Source organism: Balaenoptera physalus (genome assembly GCF_965194825.1).
Source record: "Balaenoptera physalus genome assembly, chromosome: 15".
NCBI lineage: Eukaryota > Metazoa > Chordata > Mammalia > Artiodactyla > Balaenopteridae > Balaenoptera > Balaenoptera physalus.
Window position 1 is genome coordinate 52,881,210 of NC_138894.1, and position 25,090 is coordinate 52,906,299.

Consider the following 25,090-nt stretch of genomic DNA (forward strand, 5'->3'; position numbering starts at 1 on the left):
ATTATTTAGTGAACACCTGTGTTCCTACATTAAACAACTTGGAAGAGCAATGACTTTGTCCTTTTCACTTTGATAAATAGATGTAAGTATATATTGAAGCTGGTTTAATAATGTGGTGCGAGTTCTGGTCGCTTGTCCTAAATTGCAGCTAGTACTAATTCTAAAGAAGTAAGCTTGGTGGCTTTTTGAAGTAAGATTGGTTTATTGGTTTTGTAGCTCTTGGTGAAGTGTAAGATCTGAAGTCTAGAAGGATTGTTATTTAGCTGAAGGTATCCTAAATATAACCCCGGAGAGGTTAAAATAAAATGTATGTGGGTTGCCTACTCTACAGATGACTGTAAAAAAGACCTTATCCAATTTCCGAAGGACGCACCATGACAACTGGCAAGAACACAAACAGCAATTCACTGATGACCAGCTGCTTGTTCTCACCGATCTCCTCGTGTCACCCTGCTATTATGCATAGAAAGGTGAGGCAGCAAAGTTTAAAGAAATCTGACATCCTCAAAGGTCATTGGTCTGATAACTGAGAAGCGGGTATTCCTAAGTTTTTTCTTTCATGACTTTTACTATGGCCAGTGGAAGTAAGTTCCCAGAGAATTTTATCCTTTCTTCTCTGCTTTAGGTATTAAGCAGAGAATTGATGTGACTGCTTTTGGGCCTTTATACATGAGTGGTTTTATGGTTAGATAAAAGAAAAGAGATCTTACTCTTAATTGCCTCCTGAGTGGGTCCTGGCTATTTTGGGTTGTCGTAGGGATTCTGGGTTCTACAGTTGTGAAAACATTTCATCTGGATTCTTAAGTATTTATCATCCATTCTGTATTAAAGAGGGAGGACCCAGAAACCTTTCTACTGAGATAGGATGAATGAAGATTTCATTTACTGGGCTCTTAGAGTTGGATGTCCTGTTGTCTAACTGAAATTTTTTTCCTCCTTGATACAGATGAGTAGTCCTCACTTCGAGCTCTTTTCATCAAAAATTCCAGATCCTCAGGTACCATCTGTGGTGGCTTTCTGCAGGTTTTAAAACTCTGCCTCTGTTGAGCTCTCATCATTTTGGTGGTTTCTGTGTTTGGTCTCATTAGTCTGCGTTCCACAGGTTCTCAGCTGCCATTTGATTTCCTAACTTGTCCAGAAGTATTTCCGGAATATTAATCACTTTTTCTTTGAGGCATCAGACAAAGCCATAATGTCTCAGGCTAGAAATAATTACCCAATATGATCATGGCATCCAAGACCAGACAGAGTCTAGGAACTCATTACGAAACAGTTTACTTGGAATAGAGAAGGCCCATCTGTAATACAGATCCTGTCATTTCATTCATCTCAAATTATTTTGAATTCTTTCCGAATGGCTGTTGGGTTTAGATGGTAGTAGGCCTGTGGGCCACAAATCTGAAGCCTGGAGAGCCATGAAGAGGGAAGGAAAAGAGGGCAAGTCTTGAACCCAGCCAAGGACCTGATGGATTGCTCGACCAAGACACAGAAGTGAAGTCTGTGTCCACGTGTTTCCCACAGACTGGAGTTTTTGGTGCTGAATAGAAGAGCAGTTGCTGAAAAACTAGGGGTTTGGTGAATAAATTTTTGATTGATATGTATGTATACAATGTGTGATTTTGCAAATAAACAGCAACAACAATAAAAACCCTGACTGGTTGATTTTTACCTGTATTCTTTGCAAATATTGTTTGACCCTCTTTGAAAACTGTTACACTTGACTAATAGAAGTCTGCTGTGTTTGTGGAAATTCTGTAATTTTTTTTCTCTTTTTAATTTTTTTTTCCTTTTCCTTTTTTTTTTTTTTTTTGCCTGCAGAATCATTGAGACTAATAAGTCTTAATATTTATTTGACTTGTTTAATAAATGTTACATAGATGTAAAAGACTGTATAAACTGTAGAGATAGCATTGGCAAGACTTTGTACAGATGCAACCTCTTACACAACACCATTGTGTAATTAATTTGTAAAGATACACATATAGCTCTTTATTATAGTGATTTTTTTGGCTTTTGTACCAATTGAATGCCATTTTTTGTGTGTTTTTAAATTATTTTCTTTATCTTTTCATGTTACAAAAGCTGAGGTGTGGGTTTTTTGAGTTTATTTATCGTTAGAATGTCTGAACTTTTATGTAACTTTTTGTGCGCATCTCTAAATGCGAACACCACATGTTTGCCTATGACCAGTTTATAGAAGGCAAGGTATCTTCTAGGTTCAAGTAATTCACAAGTTGGTGAATGTCATCTTGCAGCCCGCCCTGTACAGTCTTCCTTAAAGGAACACTACGGTATATTTTTTAGTATCTACTTGCTGAATGACTCGATACAGACCTAAGCACAGCAGAGGTCCTGGTACAGTATTTAAGTGTCAGCATACACAGGCGTAATCCCTGTATAGTGTAGTGCCAAACTGATTATTTCAATTGTGTAACTAGTTTAAAACGCAATAAATGGATTGTTTTTAACACCTGGCTTTTGTCTTCATTACAAGGAGAAGACAGTTCTGTAGCCAGTGACCCTCATGGATTCCTTTTGCATTCATAGATCTGGATCCGTAAATTCATGCCCTCTGACCAGAGTGAATTATCTAGATCAGACCTGTCCAGCACAATAGGTCATAGCCATGTGTGACTATTTACATTTAAATTAAATAAAAAATTCCTCAGTCTCAATAGCCACATTTCAAGTGCTCATTAGCCACTTTTGGCTAGTGGTTACCCTGTTAAATAGGCAGGTGAATGTTTTCATCATCACAGAAGGTTCTCTTGGACAACACTGGTCTAGATGATTGATTCTCAAATTGATGGGCCTAGAATGTGAATTTTAGTTCATGCTCCCAGCTCATGATATTGATGCCTGGTCCTGAAACCACAGTTTGAGCAGTGAGGTTTTATGTTGTATTGACCACTCCAGTTTTTCCTAGCCAAGCTGTATGAAAATACAATGCCATAGGTGAGGTTCCTAAAGTGGGGAATTTAAAAAATATAAGATACTGGGCACCCACTGTGTTTCTCAGTCAGAATTTCTGTGGTTGGGACTCAGGCATCAACGTCTTTTAAAAACTTTAAAAGTCTTTTAAAAGCTCCATAAATGCTTCAGTTATGCAGCCAGGATTGAGAACCACTGGTGACGACTCCTAAGGCCCACTCTAGGCCTAAAAGCAGGGCACCTTAATCACATGTCCAATGTGATTCTGATACCAGCCTTAGAAGTTGCTTATTACTTTGATACCCTACCTGGTTATATTGTGAATTATTTAATTCCTAAATTTTCTATCGGTGGCCTCAAGAATGAAAAGGAGGAGGGAGAGAAAAGGGATGGATGGCCACCATTGTCTAAGTTCTTAAATGGATGTTGCATTCAAAAGAATGGAGAAGATAGCAGGAACAGTGTTAAGGGAAGGCAAGTATTAAGGGTTTGGGGGGTGGTGTGTGTAGGCAGACCAGTGTTTAGACGTCACTGCTGATTGGGCCTGGAAGACTGAGTTAAGGCAGGTTTCGGGTGGGGATGGGCAGTGGGTGAGTGGTAGGAAGTAAGGGGAGGAGAAAGCTTGTATCTTTAATGTTGTATGAGCCAATAAATAATTTTTAGTTTCTGAATGAATCCTTTAAAAAAGAAAGAATTTGCAAATTGTGTTTCAAAATTTGGGAGGAAAATTTACCTACCTATTTTCTTAATGTTAATGATTAGTAATGTGGCCAGAGAGAACCAGTGAGGAATTTTGTCTTACTGGAAAAATAACTTTCTACAGACTTTGTAGTTATTTTTGCAGCCAAGGGCCATTTGTCTCGTTACTGTCACTCTTTTGAGTATTCCCTCATTGTTGAACATCAAGGTTTTCAGTTTTCTCTACTACAGATCACACTGCAGCGAACATTTTCATCCCTTCATACTTAAAACTTGTTTCTTTTATTCAGGTATTTCCTTAGGATAAATTCCAAGGAGTGAGATTTTTAGGACATGAATCTAAACATTTTAATGGCTCTGATGTTCTTTCCTCAAAGTGCATGTGTCAATTTGCATTGTCAATGATAGTGTGTATTAGAATGCTGGTTTCCCTGCCAATTGATAGCCTATTCATATCTTAACATACTTAGTCAGCCCTGCTTGTTTATTTGTAGATTTCCACTTTGTGACTACTAAACCAGCGTTCTTTCCAATTTGACACACTGCTGGTACGTTTTGTAGACACGATCATAGTAGCTTTCGTCTTGTTGATTGTGCTTACTAGTTCTGGAACTTTGATGGTTCCAGATTTCCTCTTCTAGCTCTCTAGAATCCTTTACAACTTGTGAATTTTCTTTTTGTTTTGTTTTTTTGAAGTTATTTCTAAATTCTGATAGCATAGTCAACCCCTGGACTGGGTATCTACCTCATAAATTATCCAGCCCTCTTGACTTTCTCTTGATGAAAACAGAGTGGTGTGGGTGGCTGATAAAAATATATGCGTAAATCCAATTATTTGGTACTTGTTGGCGCCGAACTGTTCTGTTTTAGAAGATAAACTATGGGCCAAAATAGGTGTTTCAATAGCAGTGTCCTAAGTACTTCGCTTGAATGGAACTTTCTGGTTTTCTGGCACTCGGTGAAGGAAAGAACATTAAAATAGCACTCTGTGTTTTCAAGTGGTACCCTCTGAGAAGGTCAGAAAAGTAGTAAGATCCTAGTTACCCAGGTTGGGACACTGAAGTAGTAAATAGTTTAACTGGCTTTCTTTTGTCCCCAGAGTAACAAACATACTTGGGAATGCTACTTGATAACTCTTGAGACTAAAACCCACTTTTATGAGTTCATTATTTTGGACATACTGTGCACTTTAGAATGAGAGGCTGGTAAATTTTTTGGTTTGTGTCCTTGCTTACTAAAATTAGCTGCATACATTGCACCATTGCTTTTCAAGATGATTTACATTGAACACAGCATTGAGTAACGTCGATGATTTCTTGGCTTGGTTATTTCATTTGCATGGGTAGTTTCTTTGCTCTTTGCATTTGTTTCCTAGTAGTTATGCCCTTTGCTGAGTTCCCTCAATAAATTCATTAATACTTTCAGAGAGCTGAGAGGAGAAAAAATTACGTTATAGTTGGTTTGATTTAAAGTCTGTTGCAATGACTTGATTTACAGATTCTGTGTCTCAAAGTACCAAACTGGACGACAACGCCAGTTTAATCTAGGAGAAAAAGTATTAGCTACAGCGTAGAGAGGAGCTAGGAAGGCGGACTCGGAAGCGCCAGGAATGGGGAGAGGTGGGCGGCATGCCGACCAGAAGCCTGGGAAGCCCCCAGATCCCGCCAAGACCGACGTGAAGCCTGGCCACGCCTCGCTGTCCACGGTCTCCACCCTCTAAGGGCCAAGGCCCCCACGGGTCGCGCTGTGTCCGTCGGTGCCCCCACCTTTGCCCTCCTCTCCACCCAGTCCGCTCCCCCTCTTCCTCGGTGCGTCAGCTCGTAACAGCCTCGGGGAGCCGCCACTACCCGAGCGGCAAAACGGCGCGCCTGAGACCTCGCGCGGCGCGGAGGACGGAGGTCGGGGCGGCGGGAGCGGTCGGGCCCCGGGGCAACGGGAGGCCCGCGAGTCGTCGAGGGCGCGGGGGCAGGCGGGGCGCCGAGCCGGAGTGTCCGGCCTGGGGGTGGGAGGCGGCGCCCTCGGCGTCTCCGTGCCTGCGCCTCCGCGCCCCGGCTTGCCGCGGCTCCCGGGATGCGCGGCGGCGGCGGCGATGGCGATGATGCCTCCAGCCCTGCATCCTCCCGAGCGGCGGGCGGAGCTGGGGTCCGGGCTGCGATATGGAGGAGGAGTGGCGGCGCTGCGGCCACCGGGCAGGTGAGAGGCCACGGGCCCCTGGAGGAGGACGACCCCGCGGGGACCGGGAGGGCCGGGCCCCGAGAAGCCGCCGGGTGAACGAGGAGGCGGCCGCACGGGTCCAGGCCCGGCCGCCGTGCACCTGCGCTCCTGGCGCGGCCTGCGGGGAAGCCATCTCGCGCCTGCCCTGTCGGTTCCCCGGCTCCGCGGGGCCCGTGGAACCCCTCCCCCACCGCCCATGCCCTGCCCGAGCCCTCCTCACCTCACCAACCCTCTGCTGCATCTTTTACGAGCTTCGCTGGACCGACGTAGGCCCTCCTTACCATAACCTTCCCCAGCCAGGGGAGCCCCCACCCATCTCAAGTCCCTGGTCTGGGTCGCCATGCCCTCCCAGAAGTCTCCCACTCCATCCTCACGCTGGGGGTGCTCCACGGCCTCCCCGCTCCCTCACCCACTGACACACCCGACCCTATCAGCTGCTCTGGGCTTCAAACGGTAGTTCCACTGGGGAGAGAGAGCATGGCCTCTGAAATCAGAGAAATCTGGCTTGAATCTTAGTGACCTTGGACAAGTCATCTAACTTCCCTGCCGTTTTCCTGATCAATACAAATACAGTGGGAATAATAATAAGAATAGTACAGAACCTTGTTTTCTTGTGAGGGTTGGTTAGACTGAAAATGCCTGCCCTCGAGGAACTGAGGATATAATGAGAAAACAAGAGTTGGAAGAATCCAGGTCATGAGTTGACTTGCAAAAGCTCATGTAAAATGTTTTAATACGGACTAAAATATTAAGACAGCACACTAGATTATCAGAAGCTCTTCACACACACCCTAATGAGAGATCATTGCTGTACAATAAGTTTTCACTTACTATTTCTTGCTTACTAGTTACTTTAGGCTTTCTCCTTCTTAGTTGTAATAAGATGCATATGATATGAATTCATTCCTTCTTATTGTGCTTAATATGTTTTCTTCTTAAGACTGGTGTTCCAACTTAAAATTTCTCTGATTTTATTACTTTAATTACATCTTATTCCAGAACTTGTTTATAGTCCCAGAGATAAAGAGTAACTTGTACGCTTGCATTGAAAAGAATGTTGGTAACCTTTATTTAATATTTAGGAGTAGCAAATAGGTGTTCATTTACCGCCCCCCTCCCCCAAATAACTGAATTTTATAGTTCTGCTATCATAGCTTTTCCCCAAATTGTCATCTCAGCTTCCTCTTTCTTAAAGTATCAGAAGTTAGTCCTAAGACCTGGGTTTACTTTCCCTCTATTTCCTTACTGCTTCTAAAGTTTCTCTGCCAAAACCTTTACTTCTGTTCTTCTGCTTTTTCTCCCTTTTCTCTTCCCAGCCTCTGATTCCTTCCTTTTTTTTCTAATTATCCAAAATCAGAGTGATTTATAGTTACTTTATACCAGAACCATAATTTTTCAGCCTTGCCAAAAAGGTACATGGAAGTATGTGTGTGTGTGTGTGTGTGTGTGTGTGTGTGTGTATGTCTGTATTCAAATTTTGGGCTCCAGGAACTTTGATTTGGGAAGGGATTGCAATACCTACTTTGTAGGATTATAATGAGAATGAAATAAAGTTTGATAACCTATGTAAAGCTTCTAGTAGAAGTGCCTGGCATATAATAACCACCCAGTAAATTATAGCTGCTGTAACTGTCTTCTGACCTGGGACTCCCTGCCTTGATTGCTTTGCTATTCTGTTTAGCTTGGTGGTGGAGTGCTGCCTTTAGAGAGTAACTGCTTAGGTTCAAATCCATGCTGTACCCCTTTAAGATAGGTGCTCTCTCTCTGACTCAGTTTCCTCATCTGTAAAATAGAGATAAGTTATACTATCTCAAGGGTTGTTTTGACGATTCAATATATTAATAGTGTGGAGCACTGAGAACAGTGCCTGGCACATCACAAGCACTTAGTAAAGTGAACATACTAATGATAAAACTGATCATTATATTCCTGACCCAGAATTCTACTTTATTTTTTAATGTATTGAAAAAATTTAAGTTTATTGAAGCAATTGTAATTGGAGAGAAAGTGGAAGTTGCCCCTCAACTCCTCCAAATCCTTTTTTTTTTCCTTCTGCCTCTTATCCTTGACTAATGTTGGTGCCTCATCGTTCCATTTTCCCCTTTCCAAATTTCTCCCAGCCTGGGGTCTTCATAACTTCCATCATCCGCTTCTTTTTTATTACCCACTTACTCGATATTTTTCTTAGCATCCTAATTCCAGACTCTTCATCATTCTAATTTCCCCAAGCCAAATTTCCGCTTCTCTCTTCGGGGTCAGGGGAATTTGCTATAAACAGTAGTATCACCTTTCTGCTCTTCTTGCTTCCACAAATTGGATTTTCTCTTCTACTTCTTTTTTCATCAGTTAACCCCAATCCTCCAATTAACAATTAAAAAATTAACAGTAAAAGGTGTTTTTTTTTTTTTCACTACACAGGTATCAAAAAGGGTTCAGAAATAGGCACAGTCTTTAAGTGAAAATAATAAGCTATCCATTATTATTATTTTTTAATTCTAATCATCAAGAAACAAAAGGTCAAGATTAATTTTTCTATCTCTTTTATGTAAGGAAAGTACAGAAAAGTTGGTCCTACTTCCCAGTGGAGAAATTCATTATATTGTTATGATCTGCACTTTTGACCATTGAGAATGTAGAAGAGGTTATCGTCTTCCTTCACGAACGACACCAGTTAGTTTTATGGATCTCCCCAGGACTGAAATTTGTCTGATACTCACTGGCACAGCTGTACCTATTATTGAATGCTGGGCGACTTCTGTATTGGGTGGTCCATAGCTCCTGCTTGGAGGCCCCAGTAATCCCTCACTAACCAGGCCCCTTCCTCTGTACCCCATGATTCAGCAACTAAAGGGTTAACCCTAGGACAGCTGGAGGCCTCTGGGACTCAGCTTGAGCTGGTGGTTAAATATTCTGAACATCACCCCTGGACCTCCCCAATACCACTGGTTATTCCTAAAATACTGGATTAAAGCAAGTTATTTTTGGTTGCCAAGAGCATTGCACCAGTCTCCAAGGAACAACTTAAGCTGTACCACTGGAAGCATCTTTGGGAGCGGGGTGGGCACCAGGCCACACAGGGCTTTGGGATTTGGGACAACAGAACATTGTGTGAGTGTATTTTAAATCTCATTGCAAAATGGAAAAAAAATGTTAAGAAAGTAAAGGACCAAGAAGAAAAAGAAGTTGTTCTTTAAAAGTAGAGGCTGTGTCTTATTCACCTTTGCACCCACAGTACCTAGCGTAAAGCTGGCGGAGAGTATGCACACGGTAGATACAAACTGGGTGAATGCATGCATGAATGGGTGCATGCCTCCTGCTTCTTCATGAGGATATTCCTGCTGGGATAATGATAACTCACATTTATATAGAGTTTGCAAAGTGGTGCTTTGCACCTTGTAAATCTCAAATATAATTCTGACACCCTTCATTACTTCCATTTTTTCCCTCTCAAATATAGTCCTACACAAAGTTCTTTCCCAAAGGAGAGTGTGGAGTTGGCCAAGAAATCACAAATAGGGAGAAGGAAATATAAATAATGGAAAATAAAGGGTTCTTCCTAGGAAAAGAAGTCATATTTGTTAGTGATGTGTGGGAGTTATGTAAAAGGCCACAGTATATACTTCAAAAGTAGCCTCTTGCTTATACGTCAAGCACAGCACGTGCTGTTTCTTGCCTCAGTCCTTCTGCTGCAAAGACCTACTCCCCTTCTCCCAGCCTGTCTGTCCCCCGCTCCCTGCCCCTCACCTTTCACCCAACTAGCTCCTCCTTATCGAGAGCTGCTTCAGCCTCCACCCCGGGCTGGATTCTGTCCCCCTTCTTTTCCTTCCACAGTGTGCTGCCATCAGCTGATTTGCCACATTTGGCTGTAATTACATAGGTTGATCTCCTCCAACTAGATTGTGATCTCTTTTGCGGAGAGGTCATGTTCTCGTGTCTTCAGTGTCTGGCACTGCAGAGTTTCTGAAGGTAACATCTGCACACCCATCCGTCAATCACAATCTCAAGGGGTGAGGCCCAGGAATCTGTTTTTTGTTTAACCCACTCTCCAGATGATGCTTAAACTAGTTTGAAAACCTCTGTGTCATAAAACCTGAAATCAGCTGGGTGAATGTATTTTGAGGTCTTTGTGTCTTTCCTGTGTGGGGCTTTGCAAGGAGAAATGCTTTCTAGGCACTGGGTCAGAGCTGAAAAAGTCTAGTGCTTTTGTAAAAGATCATGAGGTCACTCTTCTTTCTCCATTAATTCCTTTCTGTTTCTGGGTATGCATTTTTGTGCGCAGGCTTTTCTGCCTTGGGCCTCTTTTGTCAAATGTCGCTCATCTGTGAGTTGAGGCCCTGACTCCCTTCACACAGAAGGAAGTCGTCTCTCTCTGAAGATGAACTCAACGGACCTCCCTCAGGATGCCCCCAACACTACCCTGCTACATGTGCCTCACTCCCAGGGAGGAAACAGCACTGCTCTCCAGGAAGACCTCCAGGACCTCATCCACACGGCCACCTTGGCGAGCTGTACCTTTCTGCTCGCAGTCATCTTCTGCCTGGGCTCTTACGGCAACTTCATTGTCTTCTTGTCCTTCTTTGATCCGGCCTTCAGGAAATTCAGAACCAACTTTGATTTCATGGTCCTGAACCTGTCCTTCTGTGACCTCTTCATCTGTGGCGTGACGGCCCCCATGTTCACCTTTGTGTTGTTCTTCAGTTCAGCCAGCGGCATACCGGATGCTTTCTGCTTCACCTTCCACCTCACCAGCTCCGGCTTCATCATCATGTCCCTCAAGACAGTGGCGGTGATTGCCCTGCACCGGCTCCGCATGGTGTTGGGGAAGCAGCCGAACCGCACGGCCTCCTTTCTCTGCACCTTGCTCCTCACTCTGCTCCTCTGGGCCACCAGTTTCACCCTCGCCACCTTGGCCACCCTGAAAACCAGCAACTCCCACCTCTGCCTTCCCATGTCCAGTCTGATTGCCAGAGAAGGGAAAGCCATCCTGTCTCTCTATGTGGTCGACTTCACCTTTTGTGTTGCTGTGGTCTCTGTGTCTTACATCATGATTGCTCAGACCCTGCGGAAAAATGCTCAGGTCAGAAAGTGCCCCCCTGTGATCACAGTTGATGCTTCCAGACCACAGCCTTTCATGGGGGCCCCTGTGAAGGGAGGTGGAGAACCCATCCAGTGTACCATGCCAGCTCTGTACAGGAACCAGAATTACAACAAACTGCAGCACGTTCAGACCCACGGATACACCAAGAGTCCCAACCAGCTGCCAACCCCTGCGGCCAGCCGGCTCCAGCTGGTGTCGGCTGTCAATCTCTCCACGGCTAAGGATTCCAAGGCGGTGGTCACCTGTGTGATCATTGTGCTGTCGGTCCTGGTGTGCTGCCTTCCACTGGGAATCTCCTTGGTGCAGGTGGTTCTGTCCAGCAGTGGGAGCTTCATCCTTTACCAGTTCGAACTGTTTGGTTTTACGCTTGTATTTTTCAAGTCAGGATTAAACCCTTTTATATATTCTCGGAACAGTGCAGGGCTGAGAAGGAAAGTGCTGTGGTGTCTGCAGTACATAGGCCTGGGTTTTTTCTGCTGCAAACAGAAGACTCGACTTCGAGCCATGGGAAAGGGAAACCTCGAAGTCAACAGAAACAAATCCTCCCATCATGAAACAAACTCTGCCTACATGTTGTCTCCAAAGCCCCAGAAGAAATTTGTGGACCAGGCCTGTGGCCCAAGTCATTCGAAGGAAAGTGTGGTCAGTCCCAAGATGTCTGCTGGACATCAACACTATGGTCAGAGCAGCTCAACCCCCATCAACACTCGGATTGAGCCGTACTACAGTATCTATAACAGCAGCCCGTCCCAGGAAGAGAGCATCCCACATAACTTACAGCCAGTAAATTCTTTTGGATTTGCCAATTCATATATTGCCATGCATTATCACACCACTAACGATTTAATGCAAGAGTATGATAGCACTTCAGCCAAGCAGATTCCAGTTCCCTCTGTTTAGAGTCATGGAGGCTAGAGAATCTTATATGTTTTTGTTTCTGATACTAGTTGATTTTTTAAAATTCTGTGAGACCAGAGGTACATCAAAACTTAAAGACCTAGACAGTTGACACTAATGACTTCCTTTTGTCTGAAGTATTAGCATCTATTGGTTTGCTTTGCAGTTTCTTGACATTTTAAGAGTTGATGTAAAAGTTTATTATTTTACACCTGACCTGTGCTCCAATCTTTTGTACTAAACTTTTAAATAGACGCCAGGGAATGATCATGCTACTGTATTAAAAGTAGGGAATGAACTGATTATGGTCATTTGAGTCAATGTTATGGTTCTTTGAAGTAAGTATGAGCTGGAATTTTTAAAGAATGTGAAGGTGTCATCTTTACTGTGGCATTATTTTTATTAACTGAATTATAAATTTTGACTCTTTGAAGTGTTGAATTGGGATCAATATACTTTTTTTGGTTGCAGGCTTACTGGAATAAATAATACATTGTTAAAGCAGAAACTCAGAAATGTATTATCTACATCTATTTTTACCAACAATACACAAGCATTAGTTACTTTCTTTTCATAAGACAGCCAACTAAGAATAGGGTATTAAGATTATTACCATTTCTGATTATAGACATTATTATTTTGTGTCAGCTGAGTAGCTGTATAGTTCTTTTAAAAAGAAGTCTGTTTTTTCTTGCTAAAAATGAATTATTCTATTTCAGAATGATCTTACCCAGGAAACCTAGTGAGGAGGACTGCATATAGTAGAGGGGTGCTTTTCCTGGGGTAGTAGGCACTAACTGTGGTCATCTCATCAGGGTGCTGTTATGTGGGAAGCAGGCTAGACTGTTGTATGTAGACTCTTGTATGTACAAGAAGACATAAGGATGAGATGGGGGTGTTTCGATTTGTGCTTTCCTTCTGTGTGAGAATGATTTGTTAACAACCTGACGAAGACTATCTAGGTAACTATTTAGAAAATTTTTTTGGTCTTTGTTTATATATTACCATGGTAGAAAAATTCTTAAGATGATCTGTTTTCAAACTAATTGTGTTATTTCTCTCCCATGAATCTTAGACTGGAAATGGGCAATAAGGCAAAATAGACTAAGTATTTCTACACTTAAACTAATTTTGTTATATACTCTGTGATTCCTAGTGTAACAACTGTAAACTTATATTTTTATGTAAAAATGTTTTCATTATACAGTTGGCATTTGAACTCAATACAATTTTGGAACTATAACTTCTAAACAAGGTGAGCATCAAGATACAAAACCCATCTTTATAAATTGTTATATTCAGGAACTGTTATTGCAGATTGGAAGGTACTTTGTCCCTTGGATGAAAGGTGTTCAGTTTATAGCATCCTCTCCCATGCTGTTCCCAAATACAGAGGTCATGAGACACATGGAGAAGACAGCTGGTACTCAGCTATAACTCTGCTCAGTCTCATCTAATAACTCTTACCTTCCAGGATCAACCAGTCATTTCTATTTCCGAGGCTTAAGTATGAGATATGGATTTTATTTTGCTGTTATATTCACCTTTTAGGACTCTCTCCCTTCTTTCCTTCTCTCTCTTTTGTCCTTTTATTTTTGCTATTAAATTTTATAACAGAAGAGAAAATATACACTCTTCTTTTTTTCCTTTGGTAATTGAATGCTATTTTTGGAAGTCACTATGACCTATTTCAACTGTGCTTTTATATTTTTAATACAACACTATTTTCATTTATTAATAATTCCATGAGGTAGGTTCGTATATTACCTCTTTTTAACAAAGAATTAAGAAATATAATATCCTCTCCCAAGATCATTTGAAGAATTGTGGCAAATTAGGAATGAAACGTTTGTCTAAATTCAGAACCTGGTATTTAAGTCAATAAGCCAAACAGCTTTATAAGTAATAACATTGTAATCAAGAAGCTATTTCATACTTTTTAAGGTATGAATCTCTTTTTTGGCCAGGCATTTCAAATGTGACTCAATAAAAGATTTTTTAAAAAGTAATTTCTACTTGTAAAACTAAAAATGACAGGTTTCCTTTGTGACCTCTGAGTCTGAGATGATTTGCCCCATCTTTGGGAGGTAAAAATCATAGCATAAAGAAAATAAGCACGTGCATATGAGGTGTTCAGTCTCTTTATGCTCATCAAGAAATTACTGATTTAACTTGCATGCAATACATAGCAGGCTAGATTCTTAGCCTTCCTGTATATTTATATCTCTGTATCTATGTCTATATGTAGATATATAGAGATACAGATACAGAGATAGATATATGTAACTTGTCTCTTCATAAGTTATATATGTCTATCTATATCTATGTCTATATGGAGATAAAGATATAAATAGACATATATAACTTTTCCATAAGGGCTAAAATGAGAACTTTTATAAAAGTAATGAGAATTCAGTTGAATATGACTAATTAGCAGGGTATATTAATTATTTCTCTTGATGCTTTACTGTGATGCAAATTGTTCTGATGTTAACCATTAGGTCAGATTTGTATTTCTGATGCTTTTAATGTTCTTTTAAACTAATGTTTGGAAAATAAAAATAATGAAAAACCTAACATTTCTGAACATCAGACTGCAATACTTTTACTTTCCTGTCAATCATTTAAAAACCATCGGAGAATAGCAGTGTTGAAACTCAGAGTACTTTTCCTTAAAAGACAAAATAACTTGTTTGACCACATTGTGTAGCATGCATTTGTGCTCAGAATAATCAAGAATAATCAGTTCCAAAGGTTATTTACTAAACTAAGTTTATCATCCAGCGGGAAAACTCCTGACTAAGCATTTCAAAAACTTCTTTAAAATGAAATGAATCTGGAAAAAGATACGGAATTCTGGATATTTCAGTTTATCAATCATGGTTTTAAGAATCAGAAAACATTAAGCAGAAAAGAACTGAATATCGGAAATCAGATGTCTTCTCAGTCATTAAAAGGTCAAGGCTCTATGATGACACGTCTGCAGGAAAGATTCCAGAATAAACACTTCCAGCCTGACTAGCCAGCAGAGCTGCTTTTTCCGCTACAGCCAGGAAGGGAGGGAGTGAGGAGGCCTCCTTGGACCTTGGACTTCAAGGACACCTGTTGAAGTAGACATCCAGAGAGATCAGGAAGCTGCCGCACTGCCACTACTTCTACAACTAACCCTCTTGAGACCTCCAAAGCAAATGCTGAACATCAAAGCAGTGCCGCAGAAAAAAATTTGGCACCAGGCATTTAGTTGGCAGAACCCAATTTACATTTAAAACCCTAGTTTCTGTGAATCTGGAAAGTGTAGTTACACTAAAAAGGTAAACTAAAAGGAGGTTCAGAACAGATACTGAGTTCCAATCCACTCCGTCCACAATGGTCCATCTTTTTGGTGCTCAACATTTATAGCTGCTCCTTTAGCCATATTTCCAAAGAACACCAACTCTCCCATTTGAAATAATGCAACTTCTCTCATTTAAACAAAAACATGCCTCCTCTCCTCCAGAGAAAAGATGCAAAGTCCGATCAACTATTCTATTTCTCGGTGATGTTACTCTTCTGGTTCAGTCAAAAATCTCAACTTTATATTCTGTAACCTAAGGATGAAATTGTAAAGTTTACCACTGTATGGTCAGGCCACTTAAGATGACTGTTCTCTTGCTCTCTGTACATCCCCTGCCCAACCAGTGCCTGCTTCACCTGCACCCTATTCACATGACTGACCTTCCTGCGAACTTGCCCCAGCTGGTGATTGTTCTTATCAAAGGGGCAGTGAGAGGCGTGATAAGAGGCATGCCCCTCTATTGGTTTCCCTGGTAACTAATGAGCCCACCTGATGTCAATTCCCCTATAACTGGTAATTCCCCTCACAGGGAGCGAAGACTGCTGCCATGTCCTGCCTGTCGTCCACCACACACAGTGGGCTGTCGCTCCAGGACCCTGCTTCAGACGTGTAAGCTCCCCCATCCATTAAACCATTTGATATCGACCAGGGTTCTTGGCCTTCCCCAGTCAATAGAAATTGATAAGAGGTCAGTCAAGAAATTCAGGCAAGGCTTTATTGGGGCCTCTGTTGCAGCAGGAGGGTAGTGAAAACAAGTAACAAGTTCCCTTGCTCCCTCCCCAAGGTGGAGGGAGCTGGTTCCTTATATGGGGTGAGGGTAGGGGTGTGTCCAGGGGTCGGGCCAGAGGGGTGGCTTAGGTGTTTTGCCCACCGCTTTGCTGGTATTGAGCACTGGGGGCATGTGCAGTACCCTGCTTTTGCTCCCGACACCCTGTTTTTACTCCCAGCTCTTCAGAAGTGGCAGTTGGGGTTTTTTTGGTCTTTTTGTATCTTTTGTCTAGAATTTGCCCGAACTGTGCATGCACAGCAGCTTTTAGTCCCTTATAGTTTTCTTCTTATCAGTATTTTCTTGCTCTGGGAGACGTTAGTCCAGGCGCAAGCATTGCAGCACTGCAGCAAAGGGTCCCAGGTCCCAGCCTGTCTCACACTGATGTCTCTGTTGCTGACTCCAGGCTCTTTCTTCAGTCTTGAAGCTGGGCAAGCACAGGCCTTGTAGGCCTGTGGGGTGCAGCCCAATAACCACCAACAAACACATCTTATAGAAAGTAGCAGAGAAAACAGGGTAAGAACAAGAAATATGTTGAAATGTTTCATAAAGGAGAAAATATGGTGCTAATATAGGCCTTACTTGCTTCTGATCAGGAAGTTGTGGTTGGTATTTTGTAACTTCCACTACTCCCTACTTCCTATCCCTTTGCCCTCCGCTAGCATATTGCATAGTCTGAGAAAATAAATAACTTTTATAAAATAGTGGAGGGAAGGAAATACTAAGAAAACAAAATTTAGGGAGTATAAAGCAGGATTACAGAAATAAAAACAGCAAGAAAATAAATGTAAATGCTTAATGTCATTTATAAAAGACAAAAATCCTTGAATTAGAAATATGTAAGGGACTTCCCTGGTGGCCCCGTGGTTAACACTCCGTGCTCCCAAAGCAGGGGGCCCAGGTTTGATCCCTGGTCAGGGAACTAGATCCCACATGTGTGCCACAACTAAGAGTTCACATGCCTCAACTAAGAGTTTGCATGCCACAATTAAGGAGCCCACAAGTTGCAACAAAGGAGCCCACCTGCTGCAACTAAGAACCGGTGCAACTAACTAAATAAATATTTTTAAAAAATGATATGCAGGGAATTCCCTGTCAGTCCAGTGGTTGGGACTGCACTTTCATTGCCAAAGACCCAGGTTCAGTCCCTTGTTGGGGAACTAGGATCCTACAAGCCGCACAGCGCCGCCAAAAAAAAAAAAAAGAAAAAAAGATATGCAAAATTTGCTGCTTGGAATAGATAAACATAAGAAAAACTGATGTAAAAATTAAGAGGCAAAAGTAGATTAAGCTTACATGAAGAAAAAGGGAATGGCAACATTAATATTGGAGAAGAACCGAAAACAACACGACATTAAAGAAGAGAATATTGATAAAGAGAACACCCAAATAGTAAAGTAATAACAGTATTCATTCATTCAATGGATATTTATTGAATACTATGTGCCAGGAACTTGAGATACATTGGTGAACACAAGAGAGAAGTTTCTATTCCCATGACAATTATATTAGGCTAAGGAAGATAAACAGGTAAACAAATATGTAATTTTTATGTGGTGATATGTTCTATGAAGAAAAATAAAACAGTAAAGGCAGAGAAAGTGTCAGGGATGTTAATTTTATATAGGGAAGTTAGAGACTATTTGGGACAATAATACAATTTACTACAGTATTATTTTCATTATCGTTTAGTTCTCAATATGCTCTAATTTCCATTATTATTTTTCTTTGGGTCCACAAATTATTTAGAAGTGATTCTCTTAATTTTCCAAAAATTATATTTCAATTATTGATTTTTTAACTTAATGACCTTGTGGCAAATGACATATATACGATTCCAACCCTTGAAAATTAAGATTTGCTTTATGCTCCTGTAGATGGACAGTTCATGTAAACGATCTGAGTATACTCGAAAAGAATGTGTATTTTTTTTCAAAGTATTTGTTTATTTATTTATGGCTGTGTTGGGTCTTCGTTTCTGTGCAAGGGCTTTCTCTAATTGTGGCAAGTGGGGGCCACTCTTCATCGAGGTGCGTGGGCCTCTCACTATCGTGGCCTCTCTTGTTGCGGAGCACAGGCTCCAGACGCGCAGGCTCAGTAATTGTGGCTCACGGGCCCAGTTGCTCCGCGGCATGTGGGATCTTCCCAGACCAGGGCTCGAACCCGTGTCCCCTGCATTGGCAGGCAGATTCTCAACCACTGCACTACCAGGGAAGCCCCGAATGTGTATTTTTTTTAAATAAATTTATTTATTTATTTTTGGCTGCGTTGGGTCTTCATTGCTATGCATGGGCTTTCTCTAGTTGCGGTGCGTGGGGTCTACTCTTCATTGTGGTGTGTGGGCTTCTCATTGCGGTGGCTTCTCTTGTTGCGGAGCAGGGGGTCTAGGCGCGTGAGCTTTAGTAGTTGTGGAGCGCGAGCTTCAGTAGTTGTGGCTCGCGGGCTCTGGAGCACAGGCTCAGTAGTTGTGGCGCACGGGCTTAGTTGCTCCGTGGCATGTGGGATCTTCCCGGACCAGGGATCAAACCCATGTCCCCTGCATTGGCAGGCGGATTCTTAACCACTGCACCACCAGGGAAGTCCCAAGAATGTATATTTTTTGTTGGGTAAAATGTTTTCTACAGGTCCATTAGTTCAAGCCTATTGATTGCGTAGTTCAAATCTATATCCTTACTGATTGTGTTTGTTTGTTTGATCCGGAGAGAGATGGAAGCAAAAGTGCTTATACACAGAGAGTAGACTGCTAGCATGTGGTGTGCATGGGTACCCTGCAGAATAGTTGATAGAGGGAAGAGAGAACTTGTTACTTGCTGGGTTGTTAAAGTGGAGGTCAGTTAGGAGAGTTTCTATGGGAGTGTTATTTTTAAAATTCAATAAATAAGATTGTAGATATTACTCAAAATTCACTTCAGAACCTTATTACGATATAAGCATACATTTGTACATAGTTGTAACCAGAATGTACATGTCTTACCTTCTATTTTTTCCTGTTGAAATGATCACATCATCAAACTTTTGAAGAGCAGATTCATTTTATGAATACTGTTGAAATTACTCACAAACCTATATCTGTTCAAGGAAAGTAATGTAGAGGAAAACTGCCTTCAGTCAACCTAGCAAATAAGAAAGAGAGCTGGGAATAGAGCGTTTCCTTACAGACTGTCCTTACAGAAGTTTTTTAAGGAGTCAAAACTGAATTGGCAACAAGGAATGTATCTCTGGGTGATAGATTTAAATTTAGAGACTCATCTACTTGACCTAGAGAGTTATTCTAGACAAAAGAATTTGTCTTCTGCTTTAGGAATATTGTTAACCTCATTTGATTCACCACCCACTGTCCACTTTCGCCCCACAGCTCTGCTTCTTAGGTGATAAAAAAGTGCTCCACTATACGTCCAATATGCATTCTACAAGTTTTGATTGTGAAAATGCACAAGTGCAGGTAATAACAACAACCATTTGGCTTACATGATGGTAAGATACACCAATTTCAGAGAGGTTACAACGTGAAAAAATGCTTATCTTAGAATTGGTGATATATGGTGTTTAGTATAAGCTAGGGGAAAACACAAAATTATGGTCCCTTGATAAATACTTTAAGGATCTTTCTTTGAAACTAAGATTTTAAATAGTTCCTTGGTTAGGAACTCTTTGCATCCAGAAGCAATGGCCTCATAAGATTCCAGGTGGGAATTCTTTTCTAAAGTGGGAAGGGGCAGTAATGAAAGGGCAGCAGGAGGTCTTAAAAGAGTAAGGCACAGTAGCCTTCTCAAACAGCTCAGTTGTAGGGACCTGAAAATGAGCATCTATAAACTGGATCCCTTTTTCATGCTCAAGATACTTGCACCCCCATTTGAAGATCTCTACGCTAGGCCACCAGTAGCACTCCTGGGTGCTGGCAGGTTCAGGTTCCCACCAGATCGGACTTTGGGTTATGGCTCATTCTTGGGTAATTCTCCATAACCTAGCCAGGCCAGATTATGGAGGCTCCCCTTTCAAGGTCATCCTCTTCATTCAGTTTAGTGGCAATGATACATGGAAACTACAGTGGCACTTTTGACTCCCAGAGGTAGGCGTTTTCTCCCTTATTCACTTAAAGCAGTTGTTGTTTTTCTTCTTCATTACCGAAAGAGGTCTACGGTCCCGTAAAAGAGATTTGCTCTCACTGCCTCCCTACTGGAGTTGAAGAAGGAAGGCCGAGAGTCAGTGAAGACACCAGGTCTGTGGAATGGTGAGGAGAGGCAGGTAGGCGGTCAGGGAGAAAGGCTCACCTCCTCCAGGGATCCAGGCTTTAGAGAGGGCAGGCCTAGACTGAGCTTAGAACCACAGCCAAAGCAGGCAAGCTCCACCAGTGGGAGGACTCTGCCTCTGCAGGTGACTGGGGAATGTGCTTCAGTATGTACCAGTCAGCAACACCGGCCCAAGTGTGAAGTCTTCTTGAAGTGAGGGCTTGAAGCCAGATGGGGTAATTTTTGAGGGGATGGAGAAGGGAAAGGAGGACCAGAAAGATAGGAAAATAGCTCCCTACTTCCTCCCCCACCCCTAAATATGGATCTGTAAATTGAGAAGCAGGTGCTGGCAGTGATTACGATATTCAGTCTTTCAATACCACTTAAGTGCTAATGACACTCATTTTATCTCTCTAATCCTAACCCTCCCTGAACTCCATGCTGGTCTATCCAATTGCCTATTCAGCGTCTCCACTTGGATGTCTAATAGACATGTACAAAACTGAACTCTTGATTCAAACCCGCTCCCCACAGACTTGTGCCTCCTGCTGTTTTATCATCTCAGTAAACAGCACCACAATGACCAGTGCACAGCTCAGACAGGGCCCTTGATTCTTTTCTCTCTTGCATGCCATATCTAATTGATAGAGCAATCCTCAATTATCTTGAAAATATACTCTGAATCCAATTATTTCTCACCTCCTTCAACCCCATCCCTTCTAGCCCAGACCCCCACCATCTCTCACCTGGACTGTTAAACTAGCCTCATAACCATTCTCCCACATTCCAGTCTTTCTCTCCCACAGTCTCCTTCCTGTGTGTCTGTGACCCTTTTAAAGTAAATCATATTTGTCACTCTCTTGCTTAAAATTTTCCAGCAGCTTTCCATCCCACTAGAACAAAATCTGAAGTCCTTGCTATGGCCCTGATAATCTGGCCCCTGGTTTCCTCTTTGTCCTCATTTCCTTTCATGTGTACTCTGCCTAATGTGCTTGGGCTACACAGCCTTTTTGGCTATTTCTCACACGCCTCCATTTTGTTCTCATGTCAGGGAATTAATTCCCCCAGGAATACTTCAGCCTGGAATGATCTTCCCCCAGGGCCTTTCCTAGTTTCCATATTCAACATAGCTCTCCACCCCATCACTATATATCCTTCTGCCATACTTTATTTTCTTCATGATTCTTATCATTACCCAACATTATGCTACTGTATTAGCCTGCTCGGGCTTCCATAACAAAATACCGCAGACTAACTGGCTTAAATAACAGAAATTAATTTTCTCACAATTATGGAGGCTAGAAGTTCAAGGTCAAAATGCCATCAGGATTGGTTTCCTGTGAGGTCTCTTTTCCTGGCTTGTGGAAGGCTGCCTTCTCAGCGTGTCCTCATGTGGCCTCTTCTCTGTATGTGCATGGAGGGAGAAGTTTAGGGGGTCTCTGGTGTCTCTTCCCCTTCTAAGGACACCAGTCGTATCAGATTAGGGCCCCACCCTTGTGACCTAATTTAACCTCAATTCCCTCCTTAAATGCCTTATCTCCAGATACAGTCACATTGTGGGTTAGAACTTCAAACATGAATTTTGGGGGGTGGGGGGCACACTTCAGTTCATAATAGTTACATATAATTGTTTACTGGCTGTCTCCATTAGAAAAAAGCTGTAAATAAGGCAAAGACTGTGTATTTTTAATTATTTATTTATTTATTTATTTTTGGCTGTGTTGGGTCTTCGTTTCTGTGCGAGGGCTTTCTCCAGTTGCGGCAAGCGGGGGCCACTCTTCATCGCGGTGCGCGGGCCTCTCACTGTCGCGGCCTCTCCTGTTGCGGAGCACAAGCTCCAGACGCGCAGGCTCAGCAACTGTGGCTCACGGGCCCAGTCGCTCCGTGGCATGTGGGATCCTCCCAGACCAGGGCTCGAACCCGCGTCCCCTGCATTGGCAGGCAGATTCTCAACCACTGCACCACCAGGGAAGCCCAAGACTGTGTATTTTGATCAGCACCGTATCCCTAGTACCTATTAGTCCTTGGCCCTGGTGGGCTTCCAGTGATGACTGTAGAATAAATGAATCATATAATAAATGACTGAATGGATAAAGCCTGAAAGTGATGTCCACCCAGATCTCTATCTGGCTGGCTTACAATTTCCCCATGTTTGTTACTTTTTGTATCCCTCTCTATATTCCCAGGATAATCATCAGCAGGACTCTAATGAAAGGGGATATGGGTCTTGATTTAGGAGGACTACAAAGCGTTTCTGTTTACTCAGGAGACCAGCTTTAAGGGCATCTTTTCCCAAGTGACCACCCTGGCTGCCCAGGAGCTGCCAGACAACCTGCATTCATTCTCATTCGAATTTCTTGGCTTATAATGCAGCCTGAGGACTCAGGATAAAAGCAAACTCTTCAGCAACCACAAAGGAGTTAAGGAGAAAAGGGGTAACTCGTTCTTGGAGGGACAGAAGGGACGATACCAGTTACTTTAAAGCAGATGACAATTTGAATAAAGGTGCAGATTTAGTGAAATTCTGCTTTCCATAAGAGATAGTTAACAGGCAATCTGTTTAGGTACAGTGCCTTTGAGATTAATTTTACCAAAGTAAAAATATCACTTTATTGTTTATGGACAAATTAGTGAATTTTCCCTCCTTTACCCCAATAAACAGAGAATTCTGATTTAAAAAAAGTAAATACACTTAGCTGGTTCAGTTTGTTTCTCTGAGTTCCATTTCTGTGAAGGTTTGTTTTTTTGACACTTTTCCAAACCTTCAGCTGCTTGTAGCATGCTGATGAGTGGGAGATCTTTCAACTGTGGGAACCTTGATTTTCATGCAAAGACTGATGTTTTGCAAAATGTACCTTGTTCAGATGCCAGATAGGCCTTAAAAAGTAGAGCAAGTCACAAAGGGTGCTTTATGCCTGTCTTCTGGGGCCGCGGAACTGGGATAGGTTTTGTAACCTGTATAAATGCTTCAGGTTCAATACATTTCATTTCTGACGTTAGGAAGGGCTTATGAAAGTTTCTTGCTCATTTGCTTGGGTTTAGCAACAATGTGTGTCAAAGAAATTGTAAGAACTGATTTTATTAATATTACTCTGAGGAAAGATATGACTGGGAATTGTATTCTTCACAGAGAACCATAATGTTAGACACTTTCTTTGAGGAGTTCAGAGTACCTCAGAACTGGCATGTTTTCAGTACATGGAGACTGAAAATTTAATTTTCTTGGGAATTCCCCGGTGGTCCAGTAGTTAGGACTTGGCGCTTTCACTGCAGGGTCCCAGGTTTGATCCCTGGTTGGGGAACTAAGATCCTGCAAGCTGCATGGCCAAAAAAAAAAAAAAATTAATTTTCTTAACCTTTGAGATCAGGGACTTTACTCAATCACTGCCCACTAGTGGGAGAAATGAAACACAATAAGGAGGCAAAGACACTGTACTCCTGTTAGGAAGGAGAAGCAACATATGGGACCATGGGAAAGCAGTCTAAAGCAGCAAAAAATTAAACAATGTTGGGGGGAACCTGAGTGAAAAGGAATACAGATGGAGCAAATCAATAATTCTACTCCTTCTTCTTTCCCAACCATTGTAAAACTGAGGAAAATATTTTTTTCCCCCAAGCACCAAACACTGAAAAATAAGGACTGTTAGGAAACCCGTGGGAATTGGAGTAGTTGGGGAAGATTTTTATAAGGTGTGGGTAAGAGAGGATGAAGGGTCAATCATTTATTCAGCAAATATTTGTTGAGTGTCAATTTTATGCAAGGTCTGAGAAGAAACAAAATTAAGACATATTCTTTACTCCAACAAATAAAAGATAAAGGAATTATTTTTATCATTTAAATCATAAATGCAATCTGGATCTAGATAAATCGTCCCTGCACTTGCATCGTTTACCATCACAGGAGGATTATCAAAGAAGGTAGGGTTTGATGGCATTTAACCAGGCCAGAATTTCCAAGGTAACACTTTAATCTTGTTAGTGAACTTTCATTTGCCCGATTTGTGGGTGGCATTAGCTTAAGAAGTTAGTGGAGTTCCATGATAAAAATAATATATGGAAAAAAATGGGTGTCATACGTTACCAGGACAAAATCAGTCATTTCCCTCATCTTACAGGACATTTTGCTGAGTCCCTCGGTGTGTTCTCTCTGGTGGAAGATGATAACCGAGAGCGGTTAATGGGGCAGATGCTCTGTGAATAGAAAGCACTATGGCATATTATTTACAAACATGGACTCTGGAATCTAAACTGATTCAACTGCTAGCTCAGCCAACTGTAGTTTAGTTCAGTTCTTGTAGCCTCATTTTCCTTATCTGTGAGTTAACGATAGTAAACCTACCTCACAGGGTTGTGAACATAGGGTATCTGAAGGGTTTAGCATAGTGCCTACTATTTAATAAATGTTCAAGAAGTGACAGCTGTCATTTTTATTTTTATAAAAGAAGAGTCTGGGATAGCCTATTATCTGAAATTCAAAGAATAATGACACAAGATTGTTCACAACTGGCTTTTTGGGGGTGAAATCCTTTCTTGGAGGTGGTTAATGAAAGTTTTCCCAACAAATGATTTCTCAAGATGGCTTAAGAATATATATATATATAAATATTTATTTATTTGGCAGCACCAGGTCTTAGTCACGGCACATGGGATCTTTAGTTGCAGCACATGAACTCTTAGTTGCAGCATGTGAGATCTAGTTCCCTGACCAGGGATCAAACCCGGGCCCCCTGCATTGGGAGCGTGGAGTCTTAGCCACTGGACCACCAGAGAAGTCCAAGATGGCTTAAGAATATTAATAACTATAAGTATGGAAAACTAATCTAGGGGAAAAACAAATTCCAATCTCCTTGACCAATTATTAATATTTTTCTAATCTATGGGATAATATTTGGACCTCTGATAGAATTCTTAAATGAGTAAAT

The 25,090-nt window shown here is 41.8% G+C and overlaps 3 protein-coding genes and 1 long non-coding RNA gene across 19 annotated transcripts in view; 3 read left to right on the top strand and 1 right to left on the bottom strand.

The window, feature by feature from the left end:
- PSME4 (proteasome activator subunit 4) overlaps positions 1–2,468 on the top strand; it is a 101,717-nt gene extending 99,249 nt beyond the window's left edge. Inside the window, exons 46-47 of one of the 3 annotated variants that reach the window (XM_082426232.1) lie at positions 332–470; positions 1,372–2,468. In XM_082426232.1, coding sequence (XP_082282358.1) covers positions 332–466 — 135 coding nt within the window. In that variant the 3' untranslated portion in view covers positions 467–470; positions 1,372–2,468. Of the gene's footprint in view, positions 1–331; positions 471–946 lie in introns of those variants that run through there. The other 2 variants (XM_082426231.1, XM_082426233.1) reach the window with 2 other exon arrangements.
- Positions 2,469–5,352: 2,884 nt separating this feature from the next.
- The window catches only part of LOC309643546, a 36,688-nt gene continuing 16,950 nt past the window's right edge, over positions 5,353–25,090 (top strand). For 2 of the 5 annotated variants that reach the window (XR_014253801.1, XR_014253802.1), the window contains exons 1-2: positions 5,590–5,823; positions 15,703–15,782. This is a non-coding gene — a long non-coding RNA (uncharacterized lncRNA). Of the gene's footprint in view, positions 5,824–15,702; positions 15,783–16,358; positions 18,172–25,090 lie in introns of those variants that run through there. The other 3 variants (XR_014253800.1, XR_014253803.1, XR_014253799.1) reach the window with 3 other exon arrangements.
- On the top strand, positions 5,471–14,416 carry GPR75 (G protein-coupled receptor 75). The gene is made up of 2 exons (XM_082426279.1): positions 5,471–5,528; positions 10,124–14,416. Exon 2 carries the CDS (start codon positions 10,220–10,222, stop codon positions 11,840–11,842), a length of 1,623 nt encoding a protein of 540 aa, XP_082282405.1. The 5' UTR covers positions 5,471–5,528; positions 10,124–10,219; the 3' UTR covers positions 11,843–14,416.
- Positions 12,133–25,090, bottom strand: part of ERLEC1 (endoplasmic reticulum lectin 1) — a 50,622-nt gene continuing 37,664 nt past the window's right edge. For 2 of the 10 annotated variants that reach the window (XR_014253789.1, XM_082426295.1), the window contains one exon: positions 23,232–24,315. The gene's annotated coding sequence lies outside the window, so the exon portion shown is untranslated. Of the gene's footprint in view, positions 14,942–17,864; positions 21,573–23,231; positions 24,316–25,090 lie in introns of those variants that run through there. The other 8 variants (XR_014253782.1, XR_014253783.1, XR_014253784.1 and 5 more) reach the window with 8 other exon arrangements.